This window comes from Cinclus cinclus, chromosome 3 (assembly GCF_963662255.1).
Source record: "Cinclus cinclus chromosome 3, bCinCin1.1, whole genome shotgun sequence".
NCBI lineage: Eukaryota > Metazoa > Chordata > Aves > Passeriformes > Cinclidae > Cinclus > Cinclus cinclus.
The window spans coordinates 83,162,036-83,182,592 of NC_085048.1; the positions used below are offsets into that span (position 1 = coordinate 83,162,036).

The following is a 20,557-nucleotide window of genomic DNA, read 5'->3' on the forward strand; positions in this document are numbered from 1 at the left end:
CAGGAAAAGGTTCTTCACCCAGAGGGTGATTGGGCACTGGAACAGGCTCCCCTGGGAAGTGGTGACAGCATCAAACCTCACAGAGTTTAAGAAGCATTTGGAAAATGCTCTCAGGCACATGGTGTCAGTCTTGGGGCTGTCCTGTGCAGGGCCAGGAGTTGGACTCAATAATCCTGATGGGTCCCTTCCAAGTCAGTATATCCTGTGATTCTGTGATCAAGAAAAACCTTTTGTACAAAAGATTGTAGGATTAACACACACACCTCATATTTTAGCATCAACTATCACCTAGCATTTTTTATTTAAAAGAGCAAATTGAATAGATTGACATAAGAACATACTATAGCCTAATAAATAGCCTAATAAAAGAGTAAAGTGCAGTGTAGCAATCTAGCAATGACTATCTATTTTCAGTCAAAAGACATCTTACAAGCAGAAATTCTGTTACTGAGTATTTTTCCAAGTTTATAGCCATAGCTTGATTAAATCCAATGAGCCTGGTAAATTTGTTTTAGTTATTCTAGTGAAACCTTAAGTAAAAAATATTTATTTGGTTTCTTCCTGAGCATAACTTTTTTTTCCCCGAAAATAGTTCTGTTTCTAAAGAACAGAGCATCATTTGTAATAATTAGGAAACGAAAATGTTTCCTACATATGTACATTCCAACTCAGAGCCAAAGCAAACATTAACATCTTGGGACTGGAGTGACTGTTACACTAATAAGGTTCTTCTGTTTAAAGAATAGCACACCAGGGGAGCATGATAGAGCTGTTCAAATGAGTTCATTCAGTTTGGTATTTTCTGAATAAGTAATTTGACAAATCATGTTTTCTCATTCTGAGGACCCATTCAGCATATGCACTGTAACCCTGGGGCATTGCCTATTGTTTGAAAGTAAAAACAAACATATGCAAGTGACTCTGAAACAATGGACAATATTTAGCATTGCCATTAACATATGCATTGCCCCCTGAAGCCAAAAGACTTGTACCTTCTGAAATAAGTTTGCTGAGTGCTGCTGCAAAGACTAATTTATATTACCAAAGATGGTATCCTCTTCTTATAAGAAGGAGCAGAAAAAAGAAAAAGACTGCAACAAAGCTACTAAAACTGCCTGGTTCTCTTGCCAGTCTTATTTCTACCAAGTCAGACAAGAAAAATCCTACATCAGCTAAGGAATGGTGAAGATAGAGCAATGACATGTATCCTTCTCTCTTTTCTGAAAACTGCCCAAGCGTGACCGTGCTGCAGCAGCAGCAGAACAGACAGCTCTGGCATAGGTACCATAAACCTAGGTGTACCTATGAAGGGAGAAAACCTGTACCACCCATGTGCTGGACATCTCAGCCTCACAATAACCCTGATTGGGGTGAAATGAGGTGCAGTGAAAAGGACCAAAACTTGTCAAAATTAACTGTACAGAAAACAAGCCCAAATAAAATACAAGAGAGGATATTGATGAAATGTCCTGCCTAATTAAAAAAATAAATATATATATATACCATAGGGAAAACATTTAAATGGCATGGGATGCCATGAAGTGCAGTGAAATAAGACCAAAACTTGCCTAAATTAACCTTACTGAAATCCCAGCATCAGGGAACCATATCAATTGAAATGACTGTGAAGAAATTGATTTATTTTCCTAGAAGAAAATTTTCCTGAAAAGGAGGTGTAAGTAAATTAAATCTTGCATTTTTAATGAGGAATTAACTTAGGAATGTTTTGCCCATTTCCCTGTACTTCATGGCATCCCACACCTTTTTATTGCTTTTCTTTCGGTGAAGATTTTTTTTTCCATTAGGCATTTAATTTCTTCCATCTCTACTTCTGTCTTTGACTTAGTTTCTTGATTTTGGGATTTCAGTAAGAATAACTTTGGCAAGTTTTGGACCTTTTCACTGCACTTCATTTCATTCCTATCAATTTGCTTTTAGTCACTCCATTTCCAAATTTTCTATTGTTTTTTATTTTTTCACTTTATTGGATAATATCTCCTTTCCAGAATTCTTGCAACCTTTTCTGTTATCAAGAATTAAGATCCTTTCCTGAAATGAAGATTTCTTGTGATTTCAATGAAGATCAGTTCAGCAGGGTTTAGTTCTTTTCTCTGCCCTTTAGGCCCTCCATGCCATTTTTTTGTTTCTCTTTGTTTTAATTTTTTTTTTTCTTCTTTTCATGAATTTTGTCTCCTGTCTCTTCTTTTGACTTTGTTCCCTTAGGTTTTAGTGGGTATCATTTTGGTAGATTTTGGAGCATTGTATTTAGAAAAAGCAACTGCCCACTTCCCAAAGATTGCTCCCTCAACAGCTTTCTTCTTGGTGCAATTTATGTCCTGGGCACCTAGAAAAGAAGCTGCTTTTGCTGCTGTGCTTAGGGCTAGGGTTATGTTTGCAGTTAGCGTTGAGAAAACCACAGAGCCTTGAAGTCCATGGACAGTGCAAGTAGAAAAGGCATGCCAACCCCAACATTGCTCCCTTCACACCTTGGCACCAACCACAAGATGGAAATTCACCTTGAAAAGTTCTGTTTTTTTCTGTTTTGCTTAGGGTTGGGCTTGAAAAAGCCACAAAACCCAGAGCTCTAGGAACACTGCAACTACAACAGGTATGCCAAGGGGAGCATGGCACTGCCCCAACATTGCTCCCACGCATCTTTCTTTTTGGCACCTCCCTCATGTCTTGATCCTCAGGTTTGGAAAATGCTGATTTTTCCTGCTCTGCTTAGGGTTAGGACCTATAACATGTGCAATGCCTACCGTAAGTGTAACAAAGGCAGACTTTCTCTACTGTTTTCAGAAAGGGATGGTGACACTTTACAGATTTTTAAATAGATTTTATAGACTTTAATAGACTGGCTTTCCTCCTTATTTGCACACCTTACTATCAGCTTTCTGGGGACTCTTCATTCAGCTAGAAGTATTATTATATTATAAATTACCTAGTCATAGGTTTAGAATTATACTGAGCAAACATAACTGCACTACTTCAAGACAATTTAAGCTTTGCTCACTTGGCAGAGACTTTTGAGATTCTAAAAAAAAATTTCATGTGAATCAAAATATGATCTGTTGATTACAAACAAGGCAATTCATTGATTACTCTTGCTATGAACACTGTAAAAAAGCAAACAAACAAAAAATCATTAACATGAACCTTTCACTGATGTGCTGGCAAGAAAGAAAAATACATTCCCATCACTCTGCCTTATATTATGATCCAACTGGCCGCTCAAAGGACAAGAAAATAGTTTGGGGAAATGTGCATCACAGGATTGAGTCTGCCCCAAGAGGATAGTAACCAGCTACCACGTAGTAGTTACCTGCCAGGTGTGTGTGAAAATCATGACACCTATTCTGCCTTACAGCACCTTGAGAGAGATCTTCCAGAAGACACTGTGAAAGACCACACTATTTTAGATTATGCTCTACAGATCCCTGTTTAACCAGCCAGGAAATCATGCCTGAAGAGGTAGAAAAAGAACCTGAACAGAATCAGGATGAAAGTAAGCTACATGACACCATACAAAGAAGGAAATATGTTAAAACTGAAGGAATTGTAGCCAAGCAGAAAAATACGATATAGCACCCTGCAAAGCAAAGTAAATTACATTTCTAACATAGAAGAGACTGCAGATGGTGACAAAGTAGTTAAGAAAATAAAATCTTTATAAACTCAGCTCTTTTTCTGTGTTTTCAATGCCTTGCTTCCAAAAATCAAACTGTAACATTTAAAAAGATAGATTCCAAAACTGTCATCATAATGGCACGATGCTTAGTTATTTATCCAAAACAAACACACATAGGAACTTTGTTTTTTCAGCATTAAGTTGCCAAATAATTGGGCCAAGAAATTAAGGAGAAAGAGACTGAAGACTGTGTCAGCCATGCTGAATGGCTTCAGCTTTAACAGCTACTGCTATTTTTGGTGGACACATAAACATGCCTCGTTTATTACAAAACTTCTTTGAAACTGACCTGCAGATCAGAAACAGACTGGGGCTTCTAGGCACTGGGCCACATTGAATAACATCCCAGCTGGGAAATTACATCTGGGGGGACTGTTTGTCCCCATGGCCTGTTTTCTCTTCTGTTTTTCTCACAGATGGCTGCAGGTTTTGCAGAGCTAATGTGCTTTGTTATGTTAGGCATAAGCAACATCCCTCAGGGGTAAGCAACATAGTTACACACCTGAGAGGCATAGTTACACACCTGAGATAAAGTGTGGAAGAAATAATGTTTTTGTACTATTTTCTGATACATCTTATCTCCTGATACCAAGACTGACTTTGTTAAGCGACAGAGGACATCTGCAACATACAGGCAGCATTCCAAGAGGAAAGAAATCACTGGAAATTATGCGTATTGAGGCTTCAATTTTCCATATATCCCAGTGCAGGACAGAAGTGGTGAAACAGCAGAGACACAGGTTTTTTTTGCTCAGGGAGCTTCCAGTCTATGTTAATGTGTTCTTGTCAAATCTCCTACTTCTCATAATAAACTACTGTTTCAGCTTCTTCTAGATCACTGATCTATCTGTTCATCTGGAATTTCTCAGGTACTGGGCAATCCAGCTAGGGATGTTGGACACATAAATCATGGTACTTGCAGCATGCATGCAGCCTGACACTGAACAGGCTTTGGAGAAGGCACACACAGTACATCTGATGGAGAATGTGCTGAATGAGCAGCACAGCATGTGCTGCACCGAATGCCCATTTTTACTGATGGGTTTGGGCTCAGAGCAACATGTTCAAGTGGAAGGTGACCCTGCCCACAGCAGGAGAATTGGAACTGGATGACCTCTAATGTTTTTTCCAATCCAAATCACTCAACGATTCTATGATTCTATAGCTAATGCTTGTTGCCCTTGATCAACCAAAAGAACAATAGAGATAAATGTGGAAATCTTTGCAGAATCTTCTTTTTACTCCATGCACAAGTAGAAGTCAAACTGACCTCAGCTAGAGTTTTTCCTTAGTGAGGATTTCAAGATTTCAAGTTCCATGGATTTTAAAGGTCTCTGCTGAGAATACAAGCTACCTGAAGAATGAAATGCTGTGGGATTACATTACTGAGTTATCTGCTCATTAAATCATCATTCAGAATTAATTTATTTATGAGTTGTTCGCATCTCATTTGAACCATATTTTTTTGTGAATGTAACCTTTCTTCTTGAAGTTTCTCCATCCGTTTTTAAGCCAAATCTTGCCATTTTTCTTCTACACTAGTCATTTCCAGTAGAATTTGCGGAGCACATTTAAGGTCTTGTAAGTACTTGATAGTTTCTGAAATTACACTAGAACAGTGAATTAAATCAGCAACTAGGAAGTCACAATGTTTATTTCTATAAAAGAATGAGTATCTCAGAATATTACACTAAAGAATTGAATGCATTTCAAAGCACAGTAATTTCTCTCTTATTGTAGCCTCACTTCATTCATGGCTGGAACAATGTCCAGTAAGTTAATGTCTGTAACTCAGAACATTTGTATTACTGTAAAGAAATTGCTAACACTACCAATGCTATTGAGCTTTAAGAAAGCAGTACATTGATTTTGGTGGGTTTCCATGTCATCTAGAAAGTCATCACAACTTTTTTAATATCATCTAAGTTCCATGTAAAGCATGGAACTTTTCCTTAGCAGAAAAATTCCATCCTTTCAAAGTACAGATACTTCTTCAGCAAAAGTTTTAAAAATGCTATTTGCTCATGCATGACTTCCCTCAATTGTTTCAGCTCATGTAATCATAGCTTAAAATATGCGTAGCATTCCCAGTATCAGCCTTGGGATTCTAGTTCTTAACTAGTTGATCCTTCTTTTTCCAAGTAACTTATTGCCTTCATATGAAGCTACAATGTAGATATACAACACAGACAATAGAGTGCTCTCAGACCACCGCTGCCTAAAAAATCTTAACTTCATTTATATCTTATTTCTTCCCTTCTCTGTGCAAAAATACTGCCATCAATTCCCTTCATAAAGCTGTGTAGGTGTAAAGAAAACCCTTGCACAAAATATTCTTATTTTGGAGTTTAATGTAGGTCTGCTTGGCTCATCTACATGGGGAGGAAGAGTGACAGTAACAAGACTGATAATTTTTGTATAGATACAGAGAATCTTGCACAAAGAGAAAAAGATGAATAAGAATTCTGGGTTTATATTAATTAGGTTTGGAGTAGGTTTAACATCTTCTGTTCATTCACAGAAATAACAGTGTGACATACAAGTTAGTGAATCAGAATCAATATTATCTTTGAGCACTGACATGTCCTGTCCTCGCTCTCCTCCATCCTCACCATTTCAGTGTAGCATGCCATTAACTGATGCATATGAACATTATGTGAATAATATGCAATCAAATTAAATGAAGACTCTTCAGTAACCATGCTTTGCAATACTAGAACATGCTGTCACTAAAGATTATAATTTGCTTTGGTATTCTGTGATTTTGTGCACAAAAATCAAAGCCTGAAATGAGGCAGAGCAGTGCAACAGCTCAGCATTCCTGTGGGTATAGATGCACCATCAACATCATGTGCACATAATCCACCCACCTACCCTTTTTCATTCCGAGAGTGCCTGTTTCCTCACACAGTTATTACTCCCACATGAGTTTGCCCTTCCTCTCCCAGCTTCAATCATAATGTTAGCTGATTTCTGGACAGACTAAAAACAACAGCTGCTTCCCTCTGGGCATTAAATACCATATAGTATGCTTTTTTTCCTCTAGGAAAAAACTAAATCTAATAGTGGTAAAAATAACCCAAAATAGTCAGACATTTATAGGAGTGAACTGGAAATCTTTACTACTCTTAAATGCTTCTAACACACAGCACATTCTTGCATATAGGAAACTTTTTTAAGTGGTGAAATTCTGAATGAACAGATCAGTTTAATTTACACTGAAAATAGAAGTTGTAATTCCCCTAACTCACTTTTTGATTAATTTAGTAGCAGTTGGTTCTTTTTTGTTATTGAATTCTTTACAGATTGCTCAGATGTACAGTAACCCTTTCTGTCAGGATACTTTGACACAGAATGTTTGCAGCAATAGTGTAAAACCACCTTGTTGATAACAGCATCCCAGAAAAAAAAAAACCCAAAAATTTCTTGCTAGCCCTGAAAAGGGGAGAAGTTCTTATTTCAGAGGTTTTGTCTTTGCTTCTCACCATACAGCTCTATTTTAATTCACAATAAATTAAACTTATTTTCTCTGACTTCAGTCTGTTTTACTTGGTAGTTGGTAAGTCATGTCCTCATTTTTATCTCAACCCACAAGCTTTTTCTTCCTACTTTCACACCTATTCTTTTGAGGAAGGGATATGAGAGAGCTGCTAGATTGTCGGCTGAAGCTGACTCACCACACTGGGAAAGGCACAATTGCAATGAGAAGTTTTCTTCACTATTCTGAAAAAAATCTTAGGCTTCAGCATCAAATTTCCCTCACTGTCTTCTTCAGTAATACCAAAAGGATCTACTGTTCTTGCTAGAGACCCTAACTCTCTGAAAATGATACAATATAAAACACATGCAGCCACACAGCACTTTTTTCCCCAAGAAAAGAAACCTTTTTTTTTTTTTTTTCTTGCTAGCAAAATATACACTTTGAAAGTTCTTAATGTTGGACTAGAAAGGCAAAAATGTACTTTGTGTCAGTGCTGGCCCACTATCCACTTCTCCTACGCTGGTTACAGAGTTCTCATTATTTCCTGACCTCTCAGTTATTTTTTTCTAGTTTCATTCATGTTGGTTTTCGTATTTGTCTTTTAAAGCCCAGTCCTTGGGTACATTCTCCAGTCATATGTAAACAATTCTGAATAGTTCACTCAAATAAATCCAGACATGTCTATATGTTCAAAATCTATACCATTTCTCTGCTTTTTATGGTGTATTTATGCAATATTGACTTGCAAAAAGAATTTCCCCTCAGTGCTTGCACCAAAGCCCTCTGCTCCTTTCTTTGTGCCTATACAGAGTTTAGTGTGATAATGCAGCAAACAGCATCACTAAAATGACTCTGACTTATAGAAACATTACCTCTTTTTCTTCTCTGTCCTTTTTTTTTTTTTTTATTCTCAACTATCCAAAAGACAATTTTCATCCTCAATAAAATTAATCCTCTTATTTCTAGGACATCATTGTAAAGAGTAAGCACAATCACATATCTAAGACATAATATATTTCATAAAAAAAAAGTCTGTACTGCTGTTAACATAAAAGGAGGCAGAATCCAGGACTAAGAGTTATAGTAGCAAAGAGGCATGCTGCTCACCATGTCTCATTTCTGATATTATAGTTATTCCACACTTTAAATCAACCTTACATGTAGACATAATTTTCCTTAATCTTTTTGTGCAAGCAGTAACATTTACAAAAGCCTACCAAGGAAATCCTACTTCAAATTTCTTTCTACAGCTCTGATTTCCTGATGATTTTGAAATGCTTGTGTAATTGAGAAGAGGTTGGAGTATGGCGTATTTTCACTGCAAAACACTAATACTTCCAAAGTCAGAATGAAAGGGTATTTATGACATAAAAGTTACAGCCAGATGCTGCTGTCACTATCTCAAAATATAATCAGAGTGCATGAAATGGATTATTATGGCCTCTGTGGTGCACATTTTTATACTATTAAGAGTAACTTAGAAATAATGGAAACTGATGCTGATGGGATCTGTTCTTGATTGTGCACAACAAGGCAGCCAGGAATGTTTAAGGAAACCAAAACAACAATAAAAGTAAATTAAAGATCTAGTTGCAGTCCACAGATGACTCTCATTTCTTGTACCACATTTTAAGTAAAAATTTAGCAGGTTAATAAACTTGCTTAGCATCTTTAATGATCTTCTGAGTATGATATCTATGATGAAACAGACTTAACTGGAAAAAAATGTATCAGGCTGTCAAACTGTATAAGGTAGTGTAACTGAATTGACTAAGCTGAACTGCAGACAAAATTTAAATTCTTCTTAGGAGGTGCTTATATGTTCCAAACAAAGCTGGACGGGTTGAAAGGACAGATTAATAAAATGTAATATTTGTATTAGCCAGAGTGCAAATTTTCAAATGTTGAAGGGTCTTACAGAGAAAATATTGAAGAAAGGAATTTACAGTACGATAATTTTTAAGCCTCAGACATCAGTGTATAAAAACAATCCAAAAAAGCAGTTGCATCTTCATAATCTGCATCAATCAGGATACAGATACTTATAAATGGGTACAACATGAATAGAATTTTTTGCTTATACAGTAGAACTAGAGTGAAAACTCAATGAAAATACTATTTGCCCATTTTTCTACCAAAATAATAATAAAAAGAGAGTAAAGAAATTAATTTTTAATTTGAAAATGCTTTACTTGTAGCTATACTTACACACCAAAAAAGGATCAAAATATGCTTTGTGCAATTTTTCTTAGAACTTTGGAGACATTTCTAGCTTGATTCTTAAAGGACATTTTCAACATTTGTGTGGTCTACAACCTATTACAATTTCCTACAGGAGGTATGTAAACATTGTCAAATTCAGTGCAACACTACTGATGTGTTACATGGCTTCTTGCTTTGTTCAAGGGATCAGTTTGGTTTTTTTTTTTTAGTTTACATATGCTGCTGTTGTATTGCTCATGTTTCCCAGATATACTTTACTGTTTCACTCTTATCACTGAAGAACTTAACCAAAAGCAAGTTTTAAACAGATGTTTTTAACTGCAGTTAAATCCATACTTTACTGCATTATAGCTATCAGAAGTTTTGCCTAACTTAAGGAGGAAAAGCCCACAGTAATTCAGTCCAAACCAAGGGTTTCTTCTACATTTTGCAGTAATCCATGGAAACAGTCTTGAGAGATGATGTCTACATTGCATTGTTACATTTCTTCTGAGAGATTCAAATTTCAAGGGACTTAGAGATCACACAAGTCTTGTCCTAGTGTGTCCCACTGCATCTTTTACTGTCTCCCATACACTACAAACATTTGTTCTCCCCAGGTATAAGGTGCATTTAGGGTGGCTGCCAGGCTCCTGTCTTCAAGGAGCAGAGTTGCAACCCCAGATACTGAGAAAAATGTCCTTGTGTGTGGCTGCTTATTGCTGACACTCATTGTTCCTGCTCTAAAATTAATTTCAACTTCCATAGGAGAAAGAATCTTGAAAGTCAGGGCTGTGTTTTGGGCACACCTTATTTAGGCTAAAGAATTTCTTGGGTGTAACATAGATAAGCAAATCTAAGAGACAGAAGGAATGCAGGACAGTGTGGACTTCAAGATGCCAGCAGAGGAAAAAGAGTTCTCCACAGTATGCCTGGAGAACTTGCTTTTCCAAGTTTGCCACAGCAAAAAGCCGACTTGGCTGGAGTTAAGTGAGTTTATATAGAAACTGCAGAGACCCATAATTGCAAGGTAGATATTGAAATTCTTTTCTCATGGGTCAATCTATGGATATCCATGAACAGGTTCTGTACTGACATTTATGTTCTGGCCAGCCTGACAGAGGCAAATTAACCTACTGAAAGAAGACAGGTGAATTCCAGTGTCATGTCTTACAGAAATAACCAAGTATTCAGAAAACTTCTGCAGCACGGCTCACCACCTGATGTCTCTGCTTCTGGATCTATTCCAGAACATCAGTTGTGCTGTGGTTTGAGAACACGTTGCCAACATGGCTGAAGCCTTCTGCATACCTGTCATAATGTAAGTATACTGCATAATATCTCTGAGGGACTTGTGGTGTACCCAAAGGTGATTGAGAGGGAAATCGGGCAGTAATTATCATTTGGGACCACAGAGAATATAATCATGGCTATGGTGTAAGTACAGAGCACTTGGCTCTGTGTTGTGAGATACTTTTCCTTTCCCAAAAGTCAGCTGGTGTTCTAAGACATGAAGTGATGATAATGACTTCATTGTCCATGTCTATTTTGATGCCATCCAAAGAAGGAGTATATAGAAAATAAGATCAAGATCGACACCATTTGCTCTGGATGCCAGATGATCCTAGAATCTGATCCCTCACAGCCTGTATCTGGAAGGTTGAAGAGACATAGCTCACCTGCATATGTGCAAAAGGACATGGACTTGATCTCTAAGAACTTCAGGGACAGAAAACCACTGTTTAACATCTGACAGAAATCCTGGATAGCCTCCAGGTTCGGGATCAACAAAATTCTAAAATCAACTAAGAACATACAAAAGGCTTCTAGGAGGATCATATAAGACCTGCCTTGGGGTTGAATATATCTATGGGTGATTTTTGACATTGAAAAATCTGAAACTGGACACTAAACATATGCTGTTGGCACCTTAAAGGAAAAAATTATGAAACGCCCCACCAAACTGAGGCACTCCTCAAAATTGCTCTAATTAATCTGCACAAAGTGCAGAGTGATAATCCTTTATCAGCAGTCATATAAATTTATGGATAAATACAATCCTTAATGATCGATTCACATGAAATTTTCAAATTATGGTTCTGGATCCTTTTATTTCAAAATAAAATTTCAGAATCTCATGCTAATTCCATAACTTCTCCTTTTGATAAATTTCAGACATTCTATCAAATGAAGAAGGGAGCTAGTTTTCACATAGTGATATTTGAAATAATCAAAACTTACACATAAAATTATTACTGCTGTCATCAGCTTAGTTTACCTCATCTTAGCAATGTATTGACTTTTTTTCTTTTGGAAACTAGAATCTCTTCCCGTATATTTGAATTCCATGATTTCATCAGCTAAGAGGTAAAATGAAGTTAAAATGTACTCACTTATTTTGTTTCTCACTTCATTTAATTTCTCTCCTAGGCATTTAGCTTCTTCAAACCTGTCAATGCAAGCATAATGATACAGAATTAGTCTAAAGAACAACTAGTTGCAGAAGTTTATCATAATAAATACAGAATTACTCAGTACTAATTTTCCATTTGTACATAGAACTATTTGAAAACAATTTTTCATTAGGAGAACTAGACCACTGTCTGGTCTAAGATAAACCATCAAGAAGAGTCTTGATCTAGACAAATTAACTGAAGAAATCCACAAACTGTACTTCTGTCTAACTAAAAAAAAGTCAAAACAGAGTAAACAAGTATGGCTTCCCCTTACAAAGGTAGGATGTGAAAAATTCCCCCTCTCAGTTAGCCCATTTCTTCACAAGACTGGAACAAGTTAGAATTTCAAGTGCCTATGCTGGTATCTGCTCACAAGCATTTGCTTTCAAGGCTGAATTCCACAAGGCTAAATGGATGAAGCTGGAGGGTTCCTGAGCACTTACTCTTTCTGACAGAAAAATGGTGGAAGCAATTGAAGCTTCTGTTAGACTTTAGAAAACTTTTTCTACTGGGATTAACCTGGAACCCTGAGCAAGCATTAAGTATTACATAAATATCAAAGGGAAGAAGTTCTGAAGTACCTCTCTCCTTTCTCTCAGGTCCCATAGTAAGTTCATCAATTACTTATCACTTAGTTCCTCAGACAAATCTCATGTTGGCTATTGACTCTGATCCACTGCACCAGAGAGATTTATCTTGAAAAGTCGAAGCCAGATATTTATCCAGCCTTTATTCATAGGCTACTGCCAATAGTTGAATAGGTCGTGCATCTGTTTTTCAAACACCACAGTTTATAAACCCACACAGTAACATAAACTGAAATTTGGCATTAATTTATGACATTTCAACAGATTCCATCTGTGACTATGAATCCTAGTAAAAAAAATATAAGTCAGGTAAATACACAAGACTTGGCTCTAATATTGAATGGGAAAAGGCTATTTTCAATAATTCTTTCATAAAAAAAAAGGGTGTCATTACCTAGCATTAAGGTGATATTGCTATTAATAGTGATGAATGAAAGATTATATTGTTAGCCGAAAAAACTTCATGTATGTCTCAAGTGGAAACCACTCAACAGAAAGGTTGAAATTGCCAAATCATGGCTTCTATTACCTACAAGATAAATACTCTATGATGAAACCCCAGAGTGAATTTAGCCGCTAATTCTAGTGGAAAAAGCGTTTTTGGCAAAGATTTCACTCTTTGAATGCAAATGCCAGTAATTAAAATATAAACACATTGGAAAACAAATCTCCAACTCATTATGTAAACCAAGACAAACTCAGAGGCTGTCTAATGAGAAAGACATTCAGTGAATTAAATGAATATTCACTTGTTTTTAATTACTAGAAATTACAACAAGTGACCCAAGTAAAACTCATCCTTTCCATGAAACTTGCCCATAGTACTGACAAAACAAGTTAGTCGTTAACCAGCTAAAAAACAAAAAGCAAGGAAAGAAGAAAATTGAAAAAAAATAATGGAGAACAACAAAAAGGAAATTAGATTTACATCACATCTGTAAGCTCAGTAGAATTTTACTACTGGAGGTACTGACTAAGATGGGATTTAGAAGCTTTGTGCAGTATGCAATATTACATTGGAGTGGCACAACTGGAAAGATTGCTTGGTAGCATATTTCACTAGGAAATGGGATGCATTTTTCTCCTTCTCAGAGAAACAATCCTAAGAGAACATGATTGCATTGAGGAATGGGATATTATTAAGTTCTCTGGAAGTCAAGTGTAGAAATTCCAAATTGCAGAAATCTGATTCTGTCTGGGTATAAACATACAGGGTGGTTTCTTTTAAGCAGGGAAGCAGTTATTAATGTATGGAAGAAAAATGAAAAAGAATTGCTGTAAAACTGTAGAAGATCACATTTTCTATTTTACAAAGGCACTTCCCGTAGGGAACTTGAATTGAAGGCAAATTCAATCAATTTTGTTTCATTTGAATTATCTTTGGCTGTATCAGTTTCCCCACTTTTTATATTAAGAGATATTACTGAGTTACAGTATAAGCTACTGCACCTCTGAAGAGCTCGGACGTAGTAGGTGAAAAGCTTTATTCAAAACCAGATTTTTTACTTATATATATATTTAACAAAACAAATGCTTTTCAGTATTTTGATTTGATTAGCTGACTGCTTTTGATCATTTTTACACCAGTAGTTACAGAAAAAAAGCCTATATTTTATATGTATGATTATGCATAATTACATCTATGTGAATAATTTTACAGCCAAAGCAACAGTTGTGACCTTCACAGTGAAACTTCCAAGTTGGTTCACTGACAGCTCACCATTCAACTAATATTAGAGTGATATAATGCACACTTGATGTCTTACTGAGAGGTGCCAGGAGCTCCTGAGGCAATAGGAGCCAATAACATCAAGGAAATACTTGAAAGCAATTAAGGTGTGCTCTTCTAAGAAGATGGAGTGGCCAACAGCTGAGGTACCTTTATACCAATGCATGCTGTGTGGGCAACAGACAGAAGAAGCTGAAAGTCACTACACTGCTAAAAAAGCATGGTCTAGTTGCCATTTACTGGAACTTGGTGGGGCAAATCCCATAACTTGAGTTTGCTTACCAATGGCTACAGGTTGTCAGGAGACAAGTGAGGAGAAGGGGTGGAGAGGTTGCTCTCTAAACCAAGAGGCAGACTGAGCATGAAGAGCTGTGTCTGAACAACAGTTACCTGCAGTCTGATAGCAGATGGGTAGGAATCAGAGACCAAGGCAGCAAAGGGAGTTGAGTGGTTCGCATCTGCTACAGGATGCCTGATCAAGGGGAGCCTGTTTATGAGGCCTTCATGCTCCAGCTAATGGAGGCATTGCGCTTACTGGTTCTTGTCCACCTGGAGGACTTCAAACATGCCAGCATTTGCTGAAAAAGCAGCATGGCAAGCAGTAGGCAATCAAAGAGACTCCTGGACTGCATGGAGGACAACTTCTTAAGCAAGGCAATAGATGTGAGGGACCAGAGGGACACGATACTGGACCTATTGGTCACCAAAGTAATGAGCTAACTGGAGATTGGAATTGAAGATTGAAGCAGCCTGGGCTGCTGTAGTCATGCATTGGAGTTCACAGTCCAGAGGGATATGAGTTAACGGAAGGGCAAAGTTAGGCCTCTGAATTTTAGGAAAGCAAACTTCCACTCTTCAAGGAGTTAGTCAATAGGATTGCCTGGAAAACTGCCTTCAGGGACAAAGCTGGGGTAGGTCTTTTAGAATGCTTCCCATGAAGTGCAAAAACTCACAATTCCCCAAAAGTAAGAAATCAAGCAAGAGACCAGCATGGCTGAGGTGAGATCTGCAAATCAATCTAAACTGCAAGCAGGAAATGTACAGGCAGCAGAAGCACAGATGGATAACCTAGGAAGAGTACAGTGATGCTGCCTGTGTAGGCATTGGACCAGAATTTTTAGGAATGGTATTCTCTGAATTAGGAGTCACACTAAAAAATACACACTTCCAGTTGCTCCCTCTCCAATTGGAAGCATGAAAGGTAAAGATTACAATTTGAGATAAGAACAATTTACTGGAAACAGCAATGAAATAAGAAAATTTCTAGTAACAGCAACAATATTAATAACAAAATTGTGCAAAAGAGAAAGTTTGGAGTTTGACCCAACCACAGCCATGCCACCCAAAGTACTCCCTTCAACTGGAACCAGTGTTACCCCACTATGTCTGCCACACTTCCCGCAATGGAAAAGGAATGCCCTTTTCTGAAAGGAGAGAGCATCCTTTTCCTTCACCTGTGGCTATGGCATAGGATGGTATTGAATAACAGCTGGGTCTTGGTTATGCCCACATGGCTGCTACAAAAAATTAACCATGTCCTTAGCCAAAATGAGCTACACTCATCACCTGAGCTAGGACCAAAGGCCCTTTGCAGTGAGTAGCTCCGGTAAGCCAACAAGTGAATTGCTTGACTCCCTGCACTCCTTACCACTCAGACAACATTTCCTTACTGTCTCAACACCAGGTTTCCCATAGCAGAGACTCAGATGTCTGGGTCCTTAAAATAATTTAATCATGATGCAACAACAAGATAATAGTTTGAGCTGGTACCTCTGAGAAGGGACCCTGAACAAAGGAAACCCTGGATTTTTATACCCTCACAGTCTAAGAGCATGAAAGTCTCTGCTCTTCATCCTGAGGCACCAGCTCCTACTGTCTCTCAAAGTGTCTGTCTACCTGCCAGGAATCACAGGTCCCTGTGTCCTCTGTTATGCAAAGGATCAGTGCCAGTTCAAGGCCTCTTGACTTGGGCTCCTGCCAACCAGAGCTCCAAGTGCAGCTGCACACTGAGCTACTGACACTAAATGCATTCAGCTGCGTCCTGGAGCACGGGAAAGACATGGACCTGTTAGAATGGATCCAGAACAGGACCTCAAAAACCATCAGAGGGCTGGAATACCACTCTTAGGAAGATATGAGAGAGTTGGAGTTCAGCCTGGAGAAGAGAAAGGTTCCTTTCTGCAGAATTTCAATATTTAAAGGGAGATTATAAGGAAATTGGGGACAAATGTTTTAGCAGGGGCTGTTGTGAGAGAACAAGGGATAGTGCTTTAAGATAGATTTAGACTAGATACAAGTGAGAAATTTTTTACAATGAGAGTAATAAAACACTGGAACAGATTGCCCAGAGAAGTGGTGGATGCCCCATCTCCAGAAATATTCAGAGGCAATCTTGTCTTTGCTCTGAGCAGCTTGATCTAGTTGAAGAGGTCCCTGTTTATTGCAGCAGGGTTTGACTAGATGACTTTTAAATATTCCTTCCAACTCAGCCTATTCTCTGACTCTATGATAATTAGCAAGCCAAGAAAATCTACCCAAAATACCCAAAGGAAAAAATAAGACAGCTAAAAATAAGTAATTTGCGAACCAAACACTGTTTGTGGTATGACAGAAGTGGTTATGCAAGTATAAACAAAATTATTAACAAGAGAAGCCTACATATAAAGGAAAGCTATGGCAGCCTTTAAACATGTGGTGTCCACTCTCCTCTTCCTGTGCAATTAGAACACTGGCTGGGTAACAGAGCTTTTGTGTAACTAGTAGTTCAGAGGCTGCATTCCAAATTACAGACTGGATTTGATACAAATCCATTCTAATGAACTTGGTAAACTTGTAGATATAAGCATTTTTGCTAAAAATGACTGCAAATGGCAGAGGAAACTGCTTTGTTCCAAAGTATCAAAATTCACATTAGCACTGATTTCAGCAATCAGCTGATGCCTATTAGAGAGGGGTTACACAAGGCATTAGTATGAATCTCTTTGTCCTTTAAGGGAAGCAAATCTGTCATCAAACTTAGTAGATTCTGCTCATCTTTATTATATATTCTGAAACCAGAAGGAAACACTGGTTTGCTTCATAGTAATGACATACAGAAAAATATGGAAGAATTGTGATTAACTAGAGGAAGGGAAGAGCATGGCTCAGAACTGTATTTCTTTCATTATCATGCTGTAACTATTAAATATTCTGCTGAATAGCAACACCAGAAATGACTGCAGTGCAATCATTTATGCAGTGATGATGCAGTGATGTGGCATGATCTGATAAACTGATCAGAAGAAAAGCACTACTAAATATCCAGTTTACATGGATAAATGCTTGCATATGTCTAATACCTTAGCAATTTGTGTTCCTGTGGCTGAGGTATAGATCCAGGAAAAAAGTTGATCAGTTGAGAAACGTGATAAATAGCAAGAACTTGAGTAAATCACAAAGATATGAAGATCATTTCTTACCTCAATTTTACTGAAATAAATGAGACTTGGTGACCCTGAAAAAAAAAGTCTTTCATGCCTATGAAGTAGAAAATTGTGTTAAAGAAAACAGAAGAAAGCAGGGGAAACCTGGAGAAGGAGAAAACCTCAAGGCAAAAAACTCCACCAAACCAAACCAAACCAAACCAAACCAAACCAAACCAAACCAAACCAAACCAAACCAAACCAAACCAAACCAAACCACAACAACAACGCCCTACAATTAAACCAAACACCCCCCCCCACCCCCACAACCAAACAGAAAAGGCCAAACAATATACCCCCAAGCAACTTTTAGGGGAAATGCTAGTTACAAATAAAGATTGAGAGATTTGCTTTTGGCATCTGCAATCTCAAAGCCATGGGTTTTTTTTTTTCAGTACTAGGAGGGCTAACACTTGAAAAGCTGACACTGAAGCAGTAGTGTTATCCAGACATAAAATAGACAAGTGCTGGTGGTTCAATTTGTGAAGTTTAAAATCTGTTTGAAAATTCATGTTTCCAAGGTTTTGCCATTATCACTATTTTCACCAGACATATGAAGTGTTTTGCCAACAGTAACAACAAATGTGGAGGAGGAAAGTATTATTTCTGTTTGTGAATGCAAAACTGGCAGAGAGAAGCTAAAATGACTTGGCAAACAGGTTAGGGACACCAGACATGCATATGTTAAGCATCTCCTAGCCTACTATCCAATTCAGTGCTGAAGCCAGTAAAGCATTTTTGACAATGGAAATTGCAGTAATTGATTCAGTCCCATGGATTTTACTTCCCCTAGACAATTCTTGATCATGAATGCCATTGCCACGTTGCTTCAACACGGCTGTGAAGATGAATAAAACCTGTGGAAATATGCGTTAAGGTTCCTCACGCTATTTTAATTTCTGTCCAGACTTCTATCATCACTCAGTGCTTTCTGAATATGAAATCTCTTAAGTAAGAAAAGGAGAAGTGCCTGTAACAAGTCCTCAACAGAAGACTGGGTTGTCTGCCCAGACTGTAATGAACTCTCAGATGTCTTCCCCCAGCTGCATTTTGCTGTGTCACTCACCTCTGCTTCAGAAGCTGTTTGTTGTCCTCGATGGTTATACTGTCAGCATGGTCCCACTTGAAAACTTCAAAAGCTTCCTGACATCCAAGTGACATCTTTCCTTCTGCCCCAAGGTAAAAAAAAAAAAAAAAAAAAAAACCAACAAAAAAATCTTCAGAGTATTCAAAATAAAGAGATTTTTGCACTTATTTACTCATTTAAATCCTTTTTAGATAAATGCAGCAAGTCAACCCAGGGGCCTTAAAGCAAAGAGAAGACTAAGTTCAGTTTTCCAGTGATTGGAAATAATTTTTGATAAAAGATTTCTATTATCTGACAAATTACTTATGTTTCACATCACATCTCTAAAGTCTGAGTGCTTGAGGCATGTAATTCGTCATGATAATTTTGAATATTCATAAGTAAAACTGAACTTTGAAAATTTAAAATATGTGAAATATTTTTAAGTGTGGGCTAGAGGTGTTTTCACAACAGCACAATGCAGTTTGCTTCTGTATTTCTTCCATCTGTTTCACATGGGGCCATAAATATACCTCAAATATTTTCAATATTCTTGGAGGAAACAAAATCAGGCTTCTTTAATTATGTATTACTAAATACTTTTCTGTACCCTTTTAGGTAAAGCAAGAATTCTACCTACACAAATGGTTTGTGCCTTTTTACATTTATGACATGGTGTTTGTTTCCTTTTGTGCACCAGAATGTCAAGACTTATTTGGCCTTCAAATCCTTTAAAATCAGTATAGAAAAACATTACAGTCTGTATTATTTTCAGTTCTTACTATGAACTATGTTCTATAGCTCAAAGTGAGATACATTGTATCTGTATTATCATTAACAAAAACATTCACAGGCTTAAGAAGAATGAGAGCTTATGCCAGCATCTCTTTTATCATCAGTACATATATGCCAATAAATTTGCAAGAAGAAAGGATGAAACTTGCACTTAAAGAAATTTGAGGAATTAAAATAGTTCAGGAGCAGAGAGGGGGAAGACTCTAAAACTTTGTGCAGATTTCAAAATAGCTCCACCTTTAATTTAGCCTCCAAGTTGCAACTTAAACCTCTAAAATTATATTCCTTAAATTGGAATTTGATTATCTTTTGATTTTCTCCCTCTTGCATCTTTCTTTTGTTCTACTGACAAGTCTGCCTTCCTGCCTCAGAGCTATGAAGACCCCCAAATAATTTTGAACAAGAGCTATAAAACTCCCTAGGATTTCTGCTGTGCAAGTGTTTTCTCTATGTGTTATGCCAGTGGACCAGCATTACCAGTACTACCTGCATTGCAGTTTTGGTGTAAGGGTTTTCTCCTTCTCCAGGTTTCTCCCGTTTCTTCTGCTTTCTTTAACACAATTTTCTCATTTCATAAGCATGAAATACAGTGTTTTCAGGGCCAGCATCACCAAATCTTATACTCATTTCCATCAGTGAAGATGAGACAAAAAACAGGCAAAACATGCCTAAACAGGCTGGGATGTGTGATACTGGGATGTTATCCCTTAATGGTCCACAAGCTGAATTTTAAAGTCATTCTAAATATTTTCTGGTGCACCTCATCATATGTATATCAGGATAAGTTCCCATTGACTGCAGTGAGATTTCTGTGATGTAAGATACTGTTCAGAGAGAAGGCTGGTAACAAAAGCTAGGACTCAGGGTTCGGTGAACAGTAAAAGTTTAAAAAGATTTCTTTAAAATATAGAGATAAATTTGCCCCCCTGTTTCAGTCAAAAGAATCAGTACATCTGCTACTAATTCAAAAATTTTGAGTTGAAAATAGAACCACCAGGAATGTTTGAATGGCAAAGCATGCAGAAATGCTCCACCCTTTTTGAATAAGAAAATCAAAGAAAGATACAGTGCAGTATTTACTGGTGTGTGATC

The 20,557-nt window shown here is 37.4% G+C and overlaps 1 protein-coding gene across 1 annotated transcript in view; it reads right to left on the reverse strand.

Moving 5' to 3' along the window:
* The window catches only part of KIF6 (kinesin family member 6), a 152,179-nt gene that overhangs the window by 38,869 nt on the left and 92,753 nt on the right, over positions 1 to 20,557 (reverse strand). The window contains exons 14-15 of the mRNA XM_062490338.1: positions 18,671 to 18,773; positions 11,765 to 11,820 (exon numbers count right to left, since the gene is read on the reverse strand). Coding sequence (XP_062346322.1) covers positions 11,765 to 11,820; positions 18,671 to 18,773 — 159 coding nt within the window. The remainder of the gene's footprint in view (positions 1 to 11,764; positions 11,821 to 18,670; positions 18,774 to 20,557) is intronic.